We start from the raw sequence: 21,609 nt of genomic DNA on the forward strand, positions 1-21,609 counted from the left end.
TAAAGTGTGCACTGTGTGAACTTTGATGTGTGGCATGTTGCCTAATAGATTTGAGGTAGGCTACCCTCAAATGCAGGACAAACAAACATTTGGTGGCATTTGTGATGTGTTCCAATTCCAACATTACACACACACACACATGTGTGTATGTAAACGTCACACACAAATGTCAATTATTTTGTTTTGAAAAAAATAAAACTCCCCCCCGGTGAGAACAATCTTCGAAAGGGGGTGATTTGAGTGCATGAGAATTGAAACTAAGATCGGATTGGGGTTGTTGACAATGACTTTCCTGAGCTTTTTTTTCGTGCGGGCTATGCGTGACCTACCCCTAAAATGTGGTATTTTGAAATGTCCATAACCCCCTTTTCAAAAACTATGTCATTTCAATTCCAAAATGAGAGCACAACCAACACACATGGTGTTCGTCAAGAGAGAAAGTGGCAATCCAAGGGTCACATATATATGGGAATTTGAAAATGTGTGCCCATAATAAATTATTTAAAAACACGAGAATTATATTTTCTTTTCTAAAACAATAACAATTGTAATTACAAATCTAATTGCTTATTATCGCACACAAATTGAATTGAAAATAAAGAAGAAAGTGGAATAAAAATAGAATAAACCCCATAAATATTCAATTACGTTCAGACACCAATCAATTAGACCAACAACCTGGCATTGGGACTGAGTGGTCTGGGAGGGCGTTTTGAAGATTGGTGGTGAAAAAGTATTTAAAAAAAAATAATTTCATAACAATTTAGTTACGCATAAATGGAAATGTATTTTAGTAATAATTATTTAAATTAAAGGTGGGTAATTTTTATTTTAAAATTTGAAGGGGAAGAAATTTCAGCACACAGAATAAAATATAAACCAGCAAGGAAAGTAGTAAAGTCGGACGGGCCGACTATATGATTCCCTTCATCACTTTGGGTATATTCAACAGATGGAATCCTAACAGACGTCGCATTTTTGAAGGACCATTAAGATGGAATTAAATATCGAAACCTTCAAACGGCCAATGAAACCGTCACACGCTGCCCGATTGTTGTATTTTGGCTCATTCCCGGCGAAGCGCTTGCTTGAGGTGATCGACACTTTGGTATTTTTTAGTGCCAACCATGCTTTCCAAAATACTCCAGACACAATAGTCCAATGGATTGGTATCAGGATATGTTGGTGGCCAATGTGCGCTGGAAATGAAACGAGAAACCTCATTTTGTAACCATTCTTCGGTGGGTGGCGTCCACCATCGCACTCAGGATGGTCCTGTTGAAATGTCCAAGGTCTGCGGCCAAAATGTTTGCGTGCCCAAGGCTTTAATACACCCTCCAGAATATATTCGCGATAATATTCAGCATTTATTCTGATGATATTCGATTAATACTAGCGAAGAGCTACCATCGGCTGTTATGGCGGCCCACACCATCACCATGGCCGGGCGCCTTGGGTTTTGGTGGCCAACCAAAGGTCCACATTTTCAGCTGACCTCTTTGGCAAGTAAACACGATAATTTTGTTTGTTTACAAACTGCTGGACAACGAATGCTTTCTCATCGAATTAGGCAGTTCACCACATTCGGCCATACTCTTTAGCTCTTTTCAGTCTATTTTCTTTCTGTTCCATTACGAATAACATTTTTCTGGAAAATTCTTACCAAAATGCTTTGGTGCACCATTAACCTTAAATCGGACGAAAATATATAAGGGAGCTTTATATAAATCTGAACCGATTTTCACGAAACTTAATACACATCATTCTAGACGCAATTCAGTTAGCTATGCCAAATTTCGTGCAAATCGAAGGATATATAGAGACTTTGGTGCACCATATACGTAAAATCGGAAGAAAAGATATATGGGAGGTATATCTAAATCTGAACCGATTTTCACAAAATTTAACACACATCATCCTAGACGTAATTCAATACCCCGTGCAAAATTTAGTGCAAATCGAAAGTTATATAGGGTGTTTGGTGCACCATTTACCTTAAATCGGACGAGCTATATCGAAATCTGAACCGATTTTCACCAAATTTAACACACATCCTTCTAGACTTAATTCAGTACGCTATGCCAAATTTCGTGCAAATCAAAAGATATTTAGGGACTTTGGTGCACCATTTACATTAAATCTGACGAAAATATATATGGGAGCTATATGCAAATCTGATCCAATTTTCTCGAAACTTAACACACGTCATTCTGGACCTAATTCAGTGCCATATGCCAAATTTCGTGCAAATAAAAAGATATTTAGGGACTTTGGTGCACCATTAACCTTAAATCGGACGAAACTATATATGGGAGCTATATCTAAATCTGCACCGACTTTCACGAAACTTAACACACATCATTCTAGACCCTATTCATTACGCTGTGTCAAGTTTCGTGCAAATCGAAAGAAATATAGAGGCTTTGGTACACCATTTACATTAAATCGGACGAAAATATATATGGGAGCTATATCGAAATCTGAACCGATTTTTACGAAACTTAACACACATCATTCTAGACTTTATTCAGTACGCTGTGCCAAATTTCGTGCAAATCGAAAGATATGTATGGACTTTGGTGCACAATTTACCTTAAATCGAACGAAACTATATATGGGAGGTACATCTAAAACAGAAACGATTTTCACGAAACTTAATACACATCGTTCTAAAGTAAATTCAGTACGCTGTGCCAAATTTCGTGCAAATCGAAGGATATATACGGACTTAGGTGCACCATATACCTAAAATCGGAAGAAAATATATATGGGAGCTATATCTAAATCTGAATCGATTTTCACGAAACTTAGCACACATCATTGTAGACCTAATTCATTACCCTATGCCAAATTTCGTGCAAATCGAAAGATATTTAGGGACTTTGGTGCGCCATTTACATAAAATCGAACGAAACTATATATGGGAGGTATATCTAAAACTGGAACGATTTTCACGAAACTTAACACACATCGTTCTAGAGTTAATTCAGTACGCCGTGTTAAATTTCGTGCAAATCGAGAGATATTTAGGGGCTTTGGTGCACCATTTACCTTTAATCGGACGAAAATATATATGGGAGCCATATCTAAAACTGAACCGATTTTCTTCAATTTCAATAGGGTGCGTCCTTTGGCCAAATAAGTTACTTATACCAAACATCATCCAAATCCGATCATAAATGCGACCTGTACTTTGTTTACAATTTAACACCAAGAGACGGACAGACGGATGGACACGCATAAATCGACTCAGAAAGTGATTCTATGCAAATTCTCAAAAGGAACCATGTGTCTATCTCGTTTCCTTTTGCCTGTTACAAACATATACACAAAGACATTATACCCTGTACCACAGTGTGGTGAAGGGTATAAAAAGGGGGTTATAGGGGGACTACCCCAAAAAATGGGGTAAATATTAATATTTTTTGGTTTGGTCAGTTGAAAAACGCATTCAAGAACCCCAAAGTACCGAAAATTAATTAATTTTTAAAATTGAAGAATTTATTTCTATATGTGAAAAAATAATTTTTAAAAGATCTCGAAAAAAAATAATTTATCATTTTTTATAAATTATAATAAATTAAGTTTGAAAAACCACCGCTTATTTTGTCGACTTCTTTTTTTTTATATCCACGAATTTTTTGTCTACCTTTTTCAAATATTTTTTAAAAAAATCACACTTATTATTTATTTATTTTCATTTGCCTTCAAATATTATTATTTCTCACTTTTATATTTATTTTTAATAAATTTTATATTTTTTGTATATCATATTTTTTTAGGTATTTCCCAGATCCACGATTTTCAAATATACAATTCGCAATTTGTTAAATGTTAACGCGCCAACACGAAAATTGCAACTGCACTGGTATTTCGAATTCAATCATTAGTTTGAAGTTCGTTTTCGTGTTGTTGTTGTTGTTGTTGCAGTGGCTATTGTTGCTGTTTGATTAACACAGCACTGGCATTTTCGACCCTTCCTCTCTGGGTGGATAAATGGAGACACACACGCCAGAGTGTGTGTGTGTGTGCTTCTTCAAAATGTTGTCATTTTCAAATAAAACGATTTTTTTCAAAATCGTCATAAGCTGTTGTCAGTTGACGTTTTTAAGGTTTTTTGAGAAAATACGCATCCATATCCACCTTCATACAGACGGCTTACTGCTGCATCCATCATCCCTGTAGCCCAGCCAAGTTTTTTTTTTTGTTTATTTATTTGCTGTTTTGAAAAAAAAAACTTTGTTTAAAATGCAAATCTATATTTGCTTAAGATGATGTGTTGTTATTGATGAAAAAAAATCAAATAATAAAAAAATAGTAATATTATTAGTAATAAAATACAACAACAAAAAACACAATAGTGTCAGTTGAGGTGTTATGCAGAGTAATTAACCCGGTGAAGATATGAGGAATTAAAAAATAATAAATTATTTTTTTAGGAATACCGTGGATTTTTTTAAAGTATATCTCAAAAAAATATTCTCGAGTATAATTTCAAGCAAGATTTTTATACCCTTCACCTGTGGTACAGGGTACCTTGGGCATATGTTTGTAACAGGCAAAAGGAAACGAGATAGACATATGGTTACTTTTGGGAATATGCATAGAATCTCTTTCTAAGTCGATTCACGCATGTCCGTCCCTCTGTCCGTCCATGTATTTTTGTGAATAAAGTACAGGTCGCATTTATGATCCGATTGGGATGAAATTTGGCACAGCTCACTCATTTGGCCCAAGGATGAACCTTATTGAAATTGGGAAAAATCGGTTCAGATTTAGATATAGCTCCCATATATATTTTCGGCCGATTGAATGTAAATGGTGCACCAAAGTCCCTATATATCCTTCGATTTGCACGAAATTTTGTATAACATTCTGAATTAGGTCTAGAATGATGTGTATTAGGTTTCAGAAAAATCGGTTCAGATTTAGATATAGCTTCCATATATATTTTCGTCCGATTTAAGGTAAACAGTGCACCAAAGTACCTATATATCTTTCGATTTGTACGAAATTTGGCACAGCGTACTGGATTGAGTCTAGATTGATGTGTGTTAAATTTCATGAAAATCGGTTCAGATTTAGATATAGCTGCCATATATATTTTCATCCGATTTTAGGTAATTGGTGCACCAAAGCCCCTATATATCCTTCGATTTGCACGAAATTTCGCATAACGTAATGAATTGAGCCTAGAATTATATCTGCCAAGTTGAGTGAAAATCGGATCAGGTTTAGATATAGCTCCTATATATTTTTTCGTCCGATTTAAGGTAAATGGTGCACCAAAATCCCTATAAATCTTCCGATTTGCACGAAGTTTGGCACAGCGTACTGAATAGAGACTAGAATCATGTGTTTAAAATTTCTTGAAAATCAGTTAAGATTTCGATATAGCTCCCATATATATTTTCGTCCGATTTCATGTAAATGGTGCACCAAAGCCCCTAAATATCCTTCGATTTTCATGAAATTTGGGAAAGCGTACTGAATTAAGTCTAGAAAGATGTGTGTTAAATTTCATGAAAATCGGTTCAGATATAGATATAGCTTCCATATATATTTTCGTCCGATTTTAGGTAAATAGTGCACCAAAGTCCCTATATATGCTTTGATTTGCACGAAATTTGACAGAGCGTACTAAATTAAGCCTAGAAATATGATGGTGAAAGTTCGTGAAAATCGGTTCAGATTTAGATATAGCTCCCATATATATTTTCGTCCGATTTTATGTAAATGGTGCACCAAAATCCCTATATATCTTTCGATTTGCTCGAAATTTGGCGTAGTACACTGAATAAGGTCTAGAATGGTGTGCGTTAAATTTCCTGAAAATCGGTTCAGATGTAGATATACTTCCCATATATATTTTCGTCCGATTTTATATAAATGGTGCACCAAAGTACCTGTATACTTTTCGATTTGTACGAAATTTGGCATAACGTACTGAATTGAGCCTAGAATGATGTGTGTTAAATTTCGTGAAAATCGGTTCAGATTTAGATATAGCTCCCATATATATTTTCGTCCGATTTTAGGTAAATGGTGCACAAAAGCCCCTATATATCCTTCGATTTGCACGAAATTTCGCATAACGTAATAAATTGAGCCTAGAATTATGTCTGCCAAGTTGAGTGAAAATCAGATCAGATTTAGATATAGCTCCCATATATATTTTCGTCCGCAGTTTTAGATATAGCTCCTATATATATTTTCGTCCGGTTTTAGGTAAATTGTGCACCAAAGTACCTATATATCTTTCGATTTGCACGAAATTTGGCATAGCATACGGAATTGTGACTAGAATGTTGTATGTTACATTTCGGGAAAATCGGTTCAGATTTCGATATAGCTCTCACATATACATACATATATTCGTCCGATTTTACATAAATGGTGCACCAAACCCCTAATGTTTGTCCGATTATACGAAAATTTGTTATTACGTTTTGTTGAAATTGGTGCAGATTAAGCCATAGTCTCCATATGTATTTCGAACGGGTGTCCGATTGAGATTAAATTTTTAACAGTGCGATGTACCGTTTTCCATAAATTAGTCCCATGGTACACATACGACTCTAAATCTGCCCGAATGAAATTAAATTTAGCATAGGTTGCAGAAATGCATGAGTGTGTTCCTTCGAGTGCACATTGATATGCAATTGTAAGGATGCATATGTACAATGTACCCAAACTTGTGAAGGGTATCATATAGTCGCCCCAGTCTGATTTTGCTATTTCCTTACTGGTTTATATATTCATATCTTATTCTACCTCTAGATCATTTTTAACGACTACTTTCGAATATTTTCTTTAAGACCAACCACTCCTCTTGGATATACTATCAACTTCTCGGATCTATGTCCTTCAGGAGTAAATATATTCCCTATAAAATAAAACTTTTGTCATTTTTCACACACCATCGATCTTTATCAAAACAGGCATGCTTATTCTTTGGCCCAATCCCCTTCTCCATGTAAAAATTCGCGATGCTTGGATAATAATTGTGTCCTCTGGAGCGACCAGAAAAACCGACTAAATTTAAGTATTTGGTCCATTTCATCCTCTAAATCTTAACCGATCTTTACCGAAAACAATAGGGGTCTTCATTGGCCAGAACCCATCCTAAATGCAAAATTTCGTGAAAATTGTTCCATAACTGTGGCCTATATCGTGTTTACAAATTGTAATGGACAGACGGACGGACACACATGTCTAGATCGACTCAGTTAGTCGAGATATGACGATCGGTATACTTAAAGGTGGTTCTACGACCAATATTTCGCGACGTTACAAACTGTTGGGGCTACACAAAGCTATAAAAACCTGACAACATAGTTGTCTAGGGCATAAAAATCATTTTTTAACGGATCCTCTGGCATGAATTTAGCCGATCCTCTGGTGTGGATTTTTTAAAAATTCGTTAACTTTTTCTTTAATATTTTTTAACAGACCTTCACCCCTTTCATTGAATTTTGACCACCCACATAAATTTACTTATTTGGCAATCTACAAAGTTTATTGCCATCCAATTAACCCCAAAATAATTTATAAATTAAATGAAAATGTTTAACAAATAAAAAAATACAACTTAATTTTAAATATAATACTTTTTATTTGGTCATATGCCTGGAAGTCAGGTTAACATTTTTGGTAAGTTTTGTATTTACCGGTCCATAATAATTTCACTCTTGTTTGGAAAGACAAAAGGCGAAGTAAGTGTTATGATAAAGGTAATAATATGTTTACACAGTATGTATTTAAATAAATATGGCTTTTGAAAAAATTCACAATATTAAACATAATTCGCTATTGTGAATATACATCAACATTTTTTAAATTAACGCGATTTATGAAATCCTGAAAGTAAGGGGCGAATGTCACATTCTGAGCCTGAAAGCATTTGTAAGTGACAATCAGCTGATTGCAAATCAACTGCATTCCACCCTGAAACATCTGTTTAATGTGTGTCAAATGTGTCACGTTTTTTGACAATTAATTGTGATACCATCAATAATGTCAACTAATTCTAGTTTCAAATTTTAAAACTACGTTTTTATTTTTCCAATTGTTTATTTTTTTCTATTCAAATTTATTGCAACATCGCACATTGTTTTATTAACACATTTGACTATTTGATTACTAATTTACAATAATCGACAACAATTGACACCGCTTAATTAGAATGTGCGAAGAAAACAACAACAAAAATAATTATCTGTAAACATTATCAAAAGCTGTCAAATTGTGCATTGCTTAATGCCAATGTAAAGGAAATAATAAAAAACGCCACTAAATTAACATAAATAATTTGTAGAATTTGTTTAACTAATTAAGGAAGCAACCAAATTAAAAAAATATATTTCCCCTTTAGTGGGTGATTTTTCTTAAAAATAAAAAATCACATGCTTTTTTTATCTCTTTAAAAACTGACACAATTGACAGGTCCTTCTCCAGCTAGTCCACTTTCTATTAGAATAGAAGGGGATTGGGCCTCGCTAGCGGCATTTATTTCAAATTTAAAAAAGCGTTAATTTTTTCACAAATCGATAACGGATGCTTTGATTAGATTTTTGACGTTTTTTATAAGCTCTACGATCAGCTGATCATTAGCTGTGAGCAGTCTAACACAAAATATGTTTTAGCAAGAGCTTTACAATATATTTTCTTTGTTGTGCGCATTGATTCCGAGCTCCTTGGAAAATTACAATTTTTACTTGTTTCATTAAAAGTGTGGCTTTTTATTAATTTCAAGGTATGTATTACATAAAAAATCTGTGTTTGTGACCGGTCTATAAATGTGCTGATCATAATTAAGTGTATTAACAACTAGCCCGCTATAGCACGCAGCTGTCGTTCGTGGAGTAGAACTTACAAGATTCGCACGGATTCGGTCTAACTCTTTTTTAGCAGGAAGTATGAGCCATTGTGCGTCCAAAATATGTAATATGAACTTCTATTACCTGCTAACCATGGCATTTTTTTGGAGCAATGTCGGTAGCAAAACGGGTAATTTTTTTAGTATGGCATATTTGTAGATGTTGAACATACCAAGTACACATGGAATTTGTCAAAGAGAGCTGCTAAAGAGCAAAACGCCTATATATATATATATATATATATGCTACGATAAACTGCGTTGTGGTACCATTAATAGTGCAGAAAGGACCGACCGTTTTATGGAAAAGCAATCGGCCTTCTTCTACCCGATATTATCGACCCATTAAATTACTTTACGAGAAAGAATCGGCAGACTTGTCTCGCAGAGAAATTGAAAACATTAACAGCTAAATATTAAATATTTTTCCAACATTTGTGAGTACCTTTAGAATTGATCACCAATTTCAGTGCCATATCGGAATCGGCTTCGCAAACATGTGGAATCTGCAGTGCGACTCCCAAAAATATGAACGATCTAAATTTGGTGAAAAACTCTCATTTTAAGGGAAACCTATTTGAATATGGCTTATCAAGTCTCCACAAGGATGTCGTCGAACAAAATAAAAGAATTATTCAGCAGAAGCTAAGGGAAGAAATACATTTGTTGGTGGATATCCCAATGGCTGGTACTGGCAGCACGAATAACGGAAACACTACAAGGAGTTTTTTCCAACAACAACCAAATTTGGCTGCTCGTATAACAGTAGAAAGGAATGATTTAATATATCGATTTAGCGTAGTCTTACGAGCATTGGCTTGTGGATACGAGATAAATTCGGTCGCAATCGAATCTTACGCATTGGAAACTGATAAAGCATGGGACAAATATAATAAACCATTTTTCCCTTCCGATTGGTAGATGTCCGAGGAAGCTCTTGAAGCCAGGAACATGGTCTATCGAAACATACGCGAGAGCAGTACAAGAAAAAATTCCAGGAAAAATACAATCAAAGATATCATAAATGCTTTATTAGTTTCGTCAGACCCTTTGATATGTTCATTGTCAATTGGGTCTTCAATTTCGTCTGCAAAAATATTATTATGGACTATGATGTTAAGAGCTTGCTTTTAATGGATCATCTAGATATGCCTGATTCTGATTCCGAAAATAATTTTGATTTATAAAATGTGAATTATGAAATTAAAAAAAATTTAAAAATAAAAAAATTAAAAATAATTTTAAAAATTAAAAAAATAAGCAAATTTTTTTTTCTTAAAAAAGTCTACGACTTTTTTCTGAACTGTGAAAAAACCCCGGCTGAAGATATCTTTTTTCGTTTAGAAGTTATTAATTAAATGCCGCTAACAAGGCCCAATCGCCCACAGTGCGTAGTTGTAATTAACTCTTTAAATGCGTCTTTCTTGTGAGCCGTCCGAAGACGAACTAAAATCACATGTTACATTGTAGCAAAAGATTGATCCAAAGGCTATTCAGAAAGCGAAAGACAGATGGAAGTCTATTCATAATTATGGAATTTGACAGCAAACACGATAATCAGCTGATTTGCAGCTGATCTCCCCGGGTGGCCTTATTAATAGACATTGGGATAATCTAATGATTATTTTTACATATAAATCAAGCCACGGCCTTTAAATATTGCCATTCAGGGAGACCAGCTGGATATCCGCTGTTTCTCAAGTTTGCTGTCAAAATCCATTATTGTGAATTGACTTCCAATAATGAAAACGTAAACAAAGACCAACTTTTTGACTTTAGACTTGAGAAAAAAAACAGCTGACTTTCACTAGCTGAGTGACCTTATTAATAGATCTTCTATAAAACACATATATTTATTCCAATCAATATTTTATATTGCCATATATTGCCGACCAATGTGTCAATATTTCAAACACTTGCCCTTTCTCTATAATTTAGCACCTCTTTGGTAGGCGCTCACAATTTTCCGATGCATATTTATGACTACGAAATTGCAATGTCTTAAAATATGTATATATTTCCTGGTTGGCTGTGGTTAAATTGCATAAATCGGAATAAAGCGACGAAACGAGCTGTGTAGGTTGTAAAAAGAATGAACTTTGTCTTCGTTTATCGAGTTCGATTTTAATGCATGACACACTGAAACTGGCCTAATAAATTAGTACTTTTATTTGTTAAATTGAATATTTTTAAATTAATAATAAAATAATATAAAATTTATTAGTGAGCGGAGCAGTATAGTCGGGACCGACCATACGATACCCTACACAACTACCACTGAACTCTTTTTATTTGTATTTGCTAAAAAAACTATGCGGCGCCAGTGTGGTCCGCTAACGTCAGTGCAACGCAGTGGAAAAGTCTTCAATCCTGCCAGAATGCTGCCCTGAGGACTGCAACAGAGTGTCTCCTCATGACTCCAATAGACCACTTACATGAGGAGACGAAGATCCTTCCTGTGCGTCAACACAACAAGATGTTATCGATGCAATACCTGCTTGGGTGTTATAAGAGCAGCCATCCAAACCACTACCTAATGGATAGGCACCCACCACCCAGGCATGTCAGGAAAGATCTCCATGATTTGGAGAGAGAGGTCCAGAGGTACAAAAGAGAGCCTCTACATCAACAGGCTTATCAAGCAGGATTGAATAGTATTGACACGGATGCAGTTGAGGAAGCAGTTCAAGAATATCGCGTGAATACCATACTCGGAGACCATCCGCCTTTGATAGCTGCATAAGAGCTGCAGCTACCTCGACAAACTAGAGTGGTCTTGGCATAACTGAGATCTGGATGGTGTAGCCGCCTCAATTCGTATTGGGCACGAATTGATGGAGAGGTCGACAATGTCTGCCCGGCATGTGGTAACGAACCACATTACACGCTACATCTGTTCAATTGCCCAGCCAAACCCACTCAACTAACCCCATCTTCTCTCTGGACTCAACCAATACAGGTCGCAGCCTTTCTGAATTTGGAGTTAGAGGCAGAATCAGATTAAAAAAATAGAAAAATACACAGCAGTACTAGCTGCTACAACAACAACCACGGAACTCTAACTTTCTGCGGATTTTTATTCCGTGCCTGTGTAATATTTCTTTGTAGTTCCACCCTCTTGCCCTATTAGAGGTCAACAGCACCTCTTCCTTATACTGACATATTTTCCGAATATTACTAATATTCAGTACAGTCCTTCTATTTACTTGTCCATATTCCCTTGACCGTGGGTTGTGATGTTTGGCTTATAATTGTGGCCTATAGATCGACTCGGTCCACTTCATCCCTAAATTATTATCTGATCATCACCGAATATTACAGGCGTTGTCCTTCATCATAACTGAAACCTCATGGAACATTTCACAGCGCTATATCTCCGCCCTCCAGTGGTAATCAGTTACAAAATAATATCTGAATACATAAGTACCTGTAAATATTTAAGTGTAACTCCCACATCCGAATACATAAGACAATATACTTGACATCAATTTAAAGGCCAACCACTCCTCTTGGATATACTATCAACTTCTCGGGCCTATGTCCTTCAGGGGAAAATATATATGCTCAAGAATACAATTTTTTTTTCGTTTTTCACCCAAATGTCACGGCTTATTTGATCCGCTAAATATTGACCGATCTTTATCAAAACAGGCATGTTTATTCCTTCTCCATGTCAAATTTCACGATGTTCGGGACATAATTGCGGTCTCTGGAGCGACCAGAAAAAACGTCAAAAATTAAGTATTCGGTCCATTTCATTCCCTAAATATTAATCGATCTTTACCAAAAACAATAGGGGTCTTCATTGCCCAGAACGCATACTACATGCAAAATTTCGTGAAGATTGGTCCATAACTGTGACCTGTATCGTGTTTACAAATTATAATAGACAGACGGACGGACACACATGTCTAGATCGATTCAGCTAGTCGATATATGACGATCGGTATACTTAAAGTTCAAGGACCAATATTTCGCGGCGTTACAAACTTTTGGGACTGCACAAAGCTATAATACCCCGACAACATAGTTGTGTACGGTATAAAAATCCACGCCTTGTTGTAGAACCTAAAAAAATATTTTTGTAAATTTCTTGTGATAGACACTGAATAAATATTTTTTTAATCCACACCTTCTAGAATACCCTGCAAAAATATTTGAATAAAAATGTAGTTGACGGGATAACCAAAAAATACAAGCAATTAATTTTTGTTCTCAATAAATTCGTAAATAAAAACAATTAATATTTTTACATGGACGACCATAACAAGAATTAATTTTTGTTCTCAATAAATGAATGAATCGGAACCAGAACCTGCCAGAATATACAAATTTCTATAAAATAAACCCTTTTCGTAATTCTAATAAAATAACTAGCTAGAACATATCGAATCCCCTATTTTATAATTGTCTTATTACGACACAAAACAAAAATGCAGCGTAAAATTTGTGTGTGCTTTTGCCTTAAGCAAATAAACATTAATTACGTACATGCTTATAGAATATTTGCAAATAACATTAAATCAATAAATTCGAAATGTAAACATAACCTATGAGGGTCATTAAATTGTCTGTTAGCTTTGAAAAATTATTGTTTACTACGGTATTTTTTATTGAATAATAAAACAGAAATATTTTAATTTAATTTGATATCGTATATAACGACTATTGCCTATAGCGACCAATATTGCCGGTCGTCACTATATTCGATTCCGATTGTACTGAAATTTGCTACTTATGTGAGGATAGGTATTATTAAAAGTTTATTATAGTTTTTTTTTAACATATTAAGGTAATTTTTAATGTAGACCACATTTTTTTTATAAAATTTAAATATTTTGCTAAAAATTTTATTAAAAATTAATTTAAAATAAACATTTTTAATTTAAGCGCCAAAAGTTCATGGCTTTGCTACTGAACACAGCTCACATTTATTGTTCTTATTCCCCTTAGTTTGTATGCAATTTTAAGATGAAAAATAATATGTTTTATTAGATTTGGATAATCTATATTATAATCTGCAACAAAATGTTGTTTATTTTTTAATATAATATATAATATTTGATAATTTATTTAAAAATTATTCATTGGATTTATTCATCTTTGCCATCGCTTTTGAGGAGTGCTTTTTAATTAGAAATTACTTGAAATGTTTTGTAATAATATTTTCTTATTAAATTTTTATTAATCTACTCAAAAAATCAATAAAAAGTAGATTTTAATTAATATTTTTCTAAATTCATTAATTAACCGCCAATTTGTATGGTTATGTCAACTGAACACAGCTCCCACACATTGCTTGTGTGAGTAACCAGTACTCACCAACACATGACATTGTTTTTGTTGTGAGTCTCCCTCCCACACCATTCGTAAACTTTCAATTATACCATTTTGGGTTTATCTTTATCGGCCATTTTGCTTCTCCGTCCATTCGTTAGCAGGTGGAACGTTTTTCAATTTTTCTTCAGACGAGGTTGTGTCTTGGAGCACATGTAAAGTCAAGTGAGTGTAAAGAGAAGGTGCACGGTGCAATAAACATCAACAAAAATAATAAATATTAAACAAATAAAATACAATTATTAAAAAATATAAATAAAAAAGTATCCCCCTACCCACAAAATGTCCCCACCCACCGAAGAAGAAGTCAAACAGAAACAATGGTCCGAACAGGAACGTTTGGAGTTGGCTGCCAAATTAGATGCTGAATTGGATGAGTTCATCAATGGTTTGGAACGAAAGCGATATGAGGAGGGCTGGCCGGAAGATCGTTGGCAAGAGGAAATGGATAAACATCCATTCTTTATGAAAAAGGAACCACAGCCGGGCGATGAGATACATCCCATGTTCGAGGGTTTACAGAAGCTGAAATATGATCCCGAGGAGAATACCTGTGAGGAGTTGGCCCTTAACTACAAAGAGGATGGTAATTTCTATATGAAACACAAGAAATTCCGCATGGCTGTTTACAGTTTTAGTGAGGGCCTAAAGGCTAAGTGTGAGAAACCGGAGGTGCTGTCCGTGCTCTATAATAATCGTTCGGCGGCACAGTTCTTTTTGAAGAATTATAGGTGAGATAAATATATTTTTCTAAATTTAAATAAATTTAACCCTTTAATCCCCTTTCCAGATCCTCCCTGGCCGATGCCCAAAAGGCCTTGGAATACAATCCCGAATATGCCAAGGCACGCTGGCGTGCCGCCCAATGTGCCTACGAATTGGAACGCTTTGATTTATGCGCGGAACTGTGTGAAGAAATTATTGAACGTGATCCGGACAATCAAGATGCCCAAAATTTGCTGAAAAAGAATAAAACCAAAAGGCAGGATATTGAACGTAATAAACGTAAGGAGCAGGCATTGGAAAAGAAAAAACAACAACGTTACCACAACCTTCTAAAAGCTTTGGAAGAACGTAAAATTAAATTTGATGATATACGGCCGGGAAACCCCATCAACGAGGAGTTGTTGAGACCAAATTTTTTACCCCTCGAAGATTACTCGGTGCATTTGGATGAAGACAATCAAACGCTTATATGGCCAGCGGCATTTCAATATCCGGAATTTATGTACAGCGACTATCAGCAACAGCTGTCGGAGGAGGCAACGTAAGGGATGATTTGTTTCTTTATTTAGAAAAATATTAATGTAGGTTTTCCTCCTTTGTAGCATGCTGGATGTCTTGGATTCCCTGTTTGCCGAACCCCTACCCATGGACAAAACTGGCAGCTATGCTGCGGATAAAGTTAATGTCTATTATGAAAATCGTAAAGTTGGTTGTGTGCACAAGGTGAAATTGGAAAAGACCATTAAGGAAATTTTACAAGAAAAGGGGTAAGTGGTGGTCTTGAGTTTTAACTTTAGGTTGGAATTTAAATTTTGGGTTTTTTCTTTTTCTTCTTTTGCAGCTTCTTTGTTAGCGGTGGCTCTTTATTGTTTTATATTGTGCCCAAGGATTCACATACGGAAATGAAATTCGTAAACGAACCAAGACGTTGCTTATTTAAGTAGAACAAATTTTTGATATATTAATAAAAATTAAAAAAAAATTGTTTTTTAAATTATTTTTCTATATCCCTACAAAATGGAAGCCGACTCGGCTTCTATTAGACTTAAAAATATTATTTTAAAAATCATAATCAAAAACCAGTAAGGAAAGTAGTAAAGTCGAACGGGGCCGACTATTTTGGGTATATTCAACAAATGAATCCTAACAGACGCCGAATTTTTGAAGGGCCATTAACATGAAAATGGACCCATAAACATGTCATTCTGCGACCCATACTAAATTTTTCATTTGGTCAGATATAGGGTTGCTTCTTACAATGGACAAAATTATGTAAATCAATTTAAAGCAAATATCAATCCGGATGTCCGATTGGATAAACATGAGTAGTTTGCTGCACCATCGGACGAAAGAATATATAAAAGCTATATCGAAATCTAAACCGATTTCATCGAAATTTTTTTTTGACACTGAAAGGGTTAAGTTTTACTAATTTCAGTATATTTTGTACATATCGGCCACATTTTGAGTTGTTGGTGCATCATATACTTAAAGTCGTGAGAAAAAATATATAGGAGCCCTATCCAAATCAGATCCGATTTTAAAACTTTCCACACGCTAGATTATATTAACTTCAGTACCTTCTGCAAAATGTTGTGTAAATCGTCCTACCTTGGGGTCTTTGGTGCACCTTTTACTTAAAATCCGACGAAAATATATATGGGAGCTATATCTAAATCTGGATCGATTTTCACGACCTAATTCAGGAATCCATTTACATAAAATCGGACGAAAATATATATGAGAGCAATATCTAAATCTGAACCGATTTTTAGGAAACTTAACACACACTATTCTAGACCTAATTCAGTACGCTATACCAAATTTCGTGCAAATCAAAAGATATATAGGGACTTTGGTTCACAATTTACATTAAATCGGACAAAAATATATATGGGAGCTATATCTAAATCTGAACCGATTTTTTTCCAATTTCAATAGGGTCCGTCCTTGGGCCAAATACATGAGCTATGCCAAATTTCATACAAATTGGATCATAAATGCGACCTGCACCTTGTTTACAATTAAACATGGACAGACAGACGGACATTCATAAATCGACTTAGAAAGTGATTCTATGCTTATTCTCAAAAGGAACCATGTATCTATCTCGTTTCCTTTTGTCTGTTACAAAAATATGCAAAAAGACATAATACCCTGTACCACAGTGTGGTGAAGGGTATAAAAATAGTTTTAAAAATAAATGATCAATCCTAACCTCAAACTAAATGTTTCTTTGCAATAAAAAAAACTCTTTAAATTTTGTTTTTTTTTTAATATCAAAGCATTTTATTAATATTATTATCTATATAATTGTATATATAATAGTATTTATGTATATATAAATATAATATAATTTATATATTTTACAACAATTAAGCAAAAAAATGCAAATATATTTTTTTAAAAAGCCATACAATTATAAAATATATGTATATATTATTATGATATATATATGTATGTATATATTGAATCAATATGATACTTCAGTTTTTTAGGGTTACAATATTTTTTTGGTGGTATTATTTTTCAATTATTGTTATTACATTTCTAATAATTATAATAGTTTTGGAGCAAATGCATTCATTATTAAGTCTTCTTTTTGGTTTAATTGATTTCAATTTTTTATAGTAAAACCGTAAAATTAACCTATAAATTTTAAAAATCATATTCATAACCTCACTTTTAGGAAAGGAAAATAAAAATAGAATAAAATTAAAATAATAAAAAAGGGAAGACTTATAATTTTAAAATAATATTGTTTAGAAAATATTTCATTAAAGCAATTTTGAGGTTATGTGCAAATCAGCTGTTTTGTCGTTCATTAAATACTGTTATATAAAAAGCTTATTATATTATTTCTATTAAATCTAAATTCTTCTTAAAAAATATTTATTTTTTCGATATGTTTTACAGTTTTAAATTGATTTATTAATTTATATTTTTTATTTTATTTATTTATTTCTTATAAAAAAGCGATTTTTCAAATTTAGAGTTCTGCAACGAAAATGTCAGTATAAAATAATTATTCATAGACAACAAGAAGCATAAATAGTCAACAATATATATTTAATTAATTTACATAGTAAAACAATGATTTTTTTATTTTTAATATATAAAAAGGCCAAATAAAATTTTGAAAAGTTAATTTCTTTAAAGCAGTTGGGTTTTTTTGGTTTAGAAATATGTTAACTAAAATTAGATTACAACTAAATTCTAAATTAAAGGGAGGTGGGGAAAACACATGAGAGGTTGGCAAATAGAACCTCGGTTTTTTTATGAAGACCAATAGGTCTTTATAGACCTTGAGTCATTATAAACACTAATTGGTCTGTATAAAGTCCTCGAGTCTTTATAGAGACGATTAGGTTTGTATAGAGACGTAGGGTCTTTATAAAGACCATTTGGTCTGTATAGAGACCTAGGGTCTTTATAAAGTCCAATTGGTATGTATAGGGACCTATAGTCTTTATAAAGACCAATTGGTCTGTATAGAGACCTAGGGTCTTTATAAAGACCAATTGGTCTGTATAGAGACCTAGGGTCTTTATAAAGACCAATTGGTCTGTATAGAGACCTAGGGTCTTTATAAAGACCAATTGGTCTGTATAGAGACCTAGGGTCTTTATAAAGACCAATTGGTCTGTATAGAGACCTAGGGTCTTTATAAAGACCAATTGGTCTGTATAGAGACCTAGGGTCTTTATAAAGACCATTTGGTCTGTACAGATAACAAGGGTCTTTATAAAGACCAATTGGTCTCTATAGAGACCTACAGTCTTTATAAAGACCAATTGGTCTGTATAGAGTCCTTGGGTCTTTATAAAAATCAATTGGTCTGTATAGAGACCTCGGGTCTTTATAAATACCAATTGGTCTGCATAAAGACCTAGGGTCTTTATAAAGTCCAATTGGTCAGTACAGAGACCCTAAGTCTTTATAAAGACCAATTGGTCTGTATAGAGACCTAGAGTCTTTATAAAGAGGCCCGAGGGAGACCAATTGGCCTTTTTGACATGCCATATTCTTATATATTTGGGTCTTAACTAATTTTTAATAGACTTCATCTTCTATGATAGTTTTTTTACATAACATATTTATTATTATGTTTTTTTTTTTAATCTTAAAAATATTTTTAAAATAATTTTTTAAGGAATATTGAGACAATATCATAAGAAATTGAACTAATTCCGATAGTATGTAATTATTTTTCATAAATTGAGCTTTCTATATTAATTGTTTTTTTAATATATTTTTAGTATTCCATAAATATTGTTACTCTTGTACCAAACGTAATAAACAACCAACATTACATCATGCACATTTAAAAGTTTACATTTTTTTGGGCTGGACTTATTATTTTTTTTATTTTATCATAAGTGTAAAATATGTTACATAAAATTATGGCAGTTTTGTTTAGCTATATATTTTTAAGCAGGCAATGGAATAGATATGTACTATGTAAGGGATTTTTTAAGTTTTTTCAATAGTATTTTTTGGTTATAATTTCCATTTATAGGTTATGTTCGGGAATACAATTTTTTTGTAACTCATAACCAATTAGTTAATAGCTTACAACGGATATAATATTCGAATAAAACAATTTTCTTCAGCATTTGCTTTTTTGAACATAACGCATTTTGTTAGTTTTTGTAACATAACCTCACTTTTTAATAGCATTGTATGGTTATAAATTTGTTTTATAGGTTATGTTTCAGAATAAAGAATTTTTGCAACACATAACCAATTAGTTAATAGCATACAGCGGATATAATATTCATTATTATTTGTTACGATAGGGAATCTTTAGCTGTTTTCTTTAGCGTTTAATTTTTTGAACATAACCCAACTTTTTTATTTTTTGTATCTTAACCTCAATTTGTTATTACTGCGTTTTATAGGTTATGTTTGAGAAGAAGGATTTCTGTAACACAAACCGTTATATTTTTTTACGATTGGGAATAAAACAATTTTCTTTAGTTTTTAATTTTTTTAACATAACCCAACTTTTTATAGTTTTTGTAAAATAACCTCATTTTCACCTTATAAGCAAATTAGTTTAATTGTAGGCTGATAATATAGTCTATTTTTTCCAGGTCATTGTTGAGCATTGAAAAAAAGTTAGTTGTTTGTATTGTTTTTTTAATTTTTTGAACATAACCCAACTTTTTTTAGTTTTTGTAACATAACCTCATAAGCAAATTAGTTTAAAACAATTAAAGAATTTAAAAATTTAGTGTTTTTTGAGCTTTACAGAAATTGACTGTTGGTATTTTTTTTTAATTTTTTGAACATAACCCTACTTTTTTTTTAGTTTTAGTAACATAACCTCATTTTTTTTTTTAATTTTAGGCTGAACATAATTTCTTTTCTAGGTTTTTGATAAGCATTGAAATAAAAAAAATTAGTTTGAATTGTTTTTTTTTATTTTGTGAACATAACCTCATTTTCTTTTAGGATAAAAATGTTTTAAATTATGTACCGCTATTAATTATTATTTTTTAATCCCATCCCTTTAATATTCTTTATAATTGTTGATAAATAATCTATTCTATAGACGTTTAAAATATTTTGGTATCAAAGAATTTGTATAAATATTTCAACATAACCTCAAATTTTAAAAATTTATAAAATATGGAAATATACCTAACATTTATGTTAATACAATGATTATTTGAACAATATTAAGTTCCTATTATAAACTCCGAAATGAACTAACCCATTAAATGTGTTTAAAAAATTGCGATAATTACGTTAAATATAACCTCAATTTTTATACCCTTCACCACACTGTGGTACAGTGTTTTATGACTTTGTGCATATGTTTGTATAGAGCAAAAGGAAACGGGATAGACACATGGTTTCTTTTGAGAATATGCATAGAATCACTTTCAGAGTCGATTTATGCATGTCCGTCCGTCCGATGTTAAATTGTAAACAAAGTACAGGTCGCATTATCATCCGATCTCGATGAAATTTGGCACAGCTCATGTATTTGGCCTAAGGACGAACCCTATTGAAATTTGGGAAACATCGTTTCAGATTTAGATATAGCTGCCATATATAATTTCGTCCGATTTAAGGTAAATGGTGCGCCAATGTGCCTAAATATTATTCGATATGCACGAATTTTTGCATAGCGTACTGAATTAAGCCTAGAATGTTGTGTGTTAATTTTGTGAAAATTGGTTCAGGATATAGCGCGTCCAATTAATAGAATGGTAAGTCGATATGCACGAAATTTGGCACAGTGTATTGAATTAAGTGTGGAATGATGTGTGTTAAGTTTCATGAAAATCGCTTCAGATTTAGATATAACTACCATATACATAACCTCACATTTGTCAAAATGTAATTTTTAACACGATTTTCTTACAAAAGATTTGGTCAATACAAGCTCACATTATTTTTTTAAAGAGAACAATAAAATACTTTTTTTTACATATTCCTAAGTTTATATAAAATCTGGTCGCATTCATTTTTAATACATGTATATAACCTAAAAATTTGAAGTTATATTGACAAAATCTCCATTATTGAAGTTTTAAAAATTTTGAAATTGAAGTTTGAAAATTTTGTTCCAAAAAAAGAATTATTAAATTATGTATGTGATCATTTTCAAAATTTGAGGTTTTTGGTATCTTTTTTCCCTTATTCAACCAATATTT

At 33.0% G+C, this 21,609-nt stretch overlaps 1 protein-coding gene across 1 annotated transcript; it reads left to right on the top strand.

The window, feature by feature from the left end:
• Positions 1–14,496: 14,496 nt before the first annotated feature.
• LOC133321076 (DNA polymerase interacting tetratricopeptide repeat-containing, protein of 47 kDa) lies at positions 14,497–15,891 on the top strand. The gene is made up of 4 exons (XM_061530176.1): positions 14,497–14,946; positions 15,006–15,482; positions 15,544–15,708; positions 15,783–15,891. Exons 1-4 carry the CDS (start codon positions 14,498–14,500, stop codon positions 15,883–15,885), a joined length of 1,194 nt encoding a protein of 397 aa, XP_061386160.1. The 5' UTR covers position 14,497; the 3' UTR covers positions 15,886–15,891.
• The last annotated feature ends 5,718 nt before the right edge of the window (positions 15,892–21,609 follow it).

Source organism: Musca vetustissima, unplaced genomic scaffold (assembly GCF_032173495.1).
Source record: "Musca vetustissima isolate MV318-11 ecotype Yass unplaced genomic scaffold, APGP_CSIRO_Mvet_v1 utg42679, whole genome shotgun sequence".
Lineage (NCBI taxonomy): Eukaryota > Metazoa > Arthropoda > Insecta > Diptera > Muscidae > Musca > Musca vetustissima.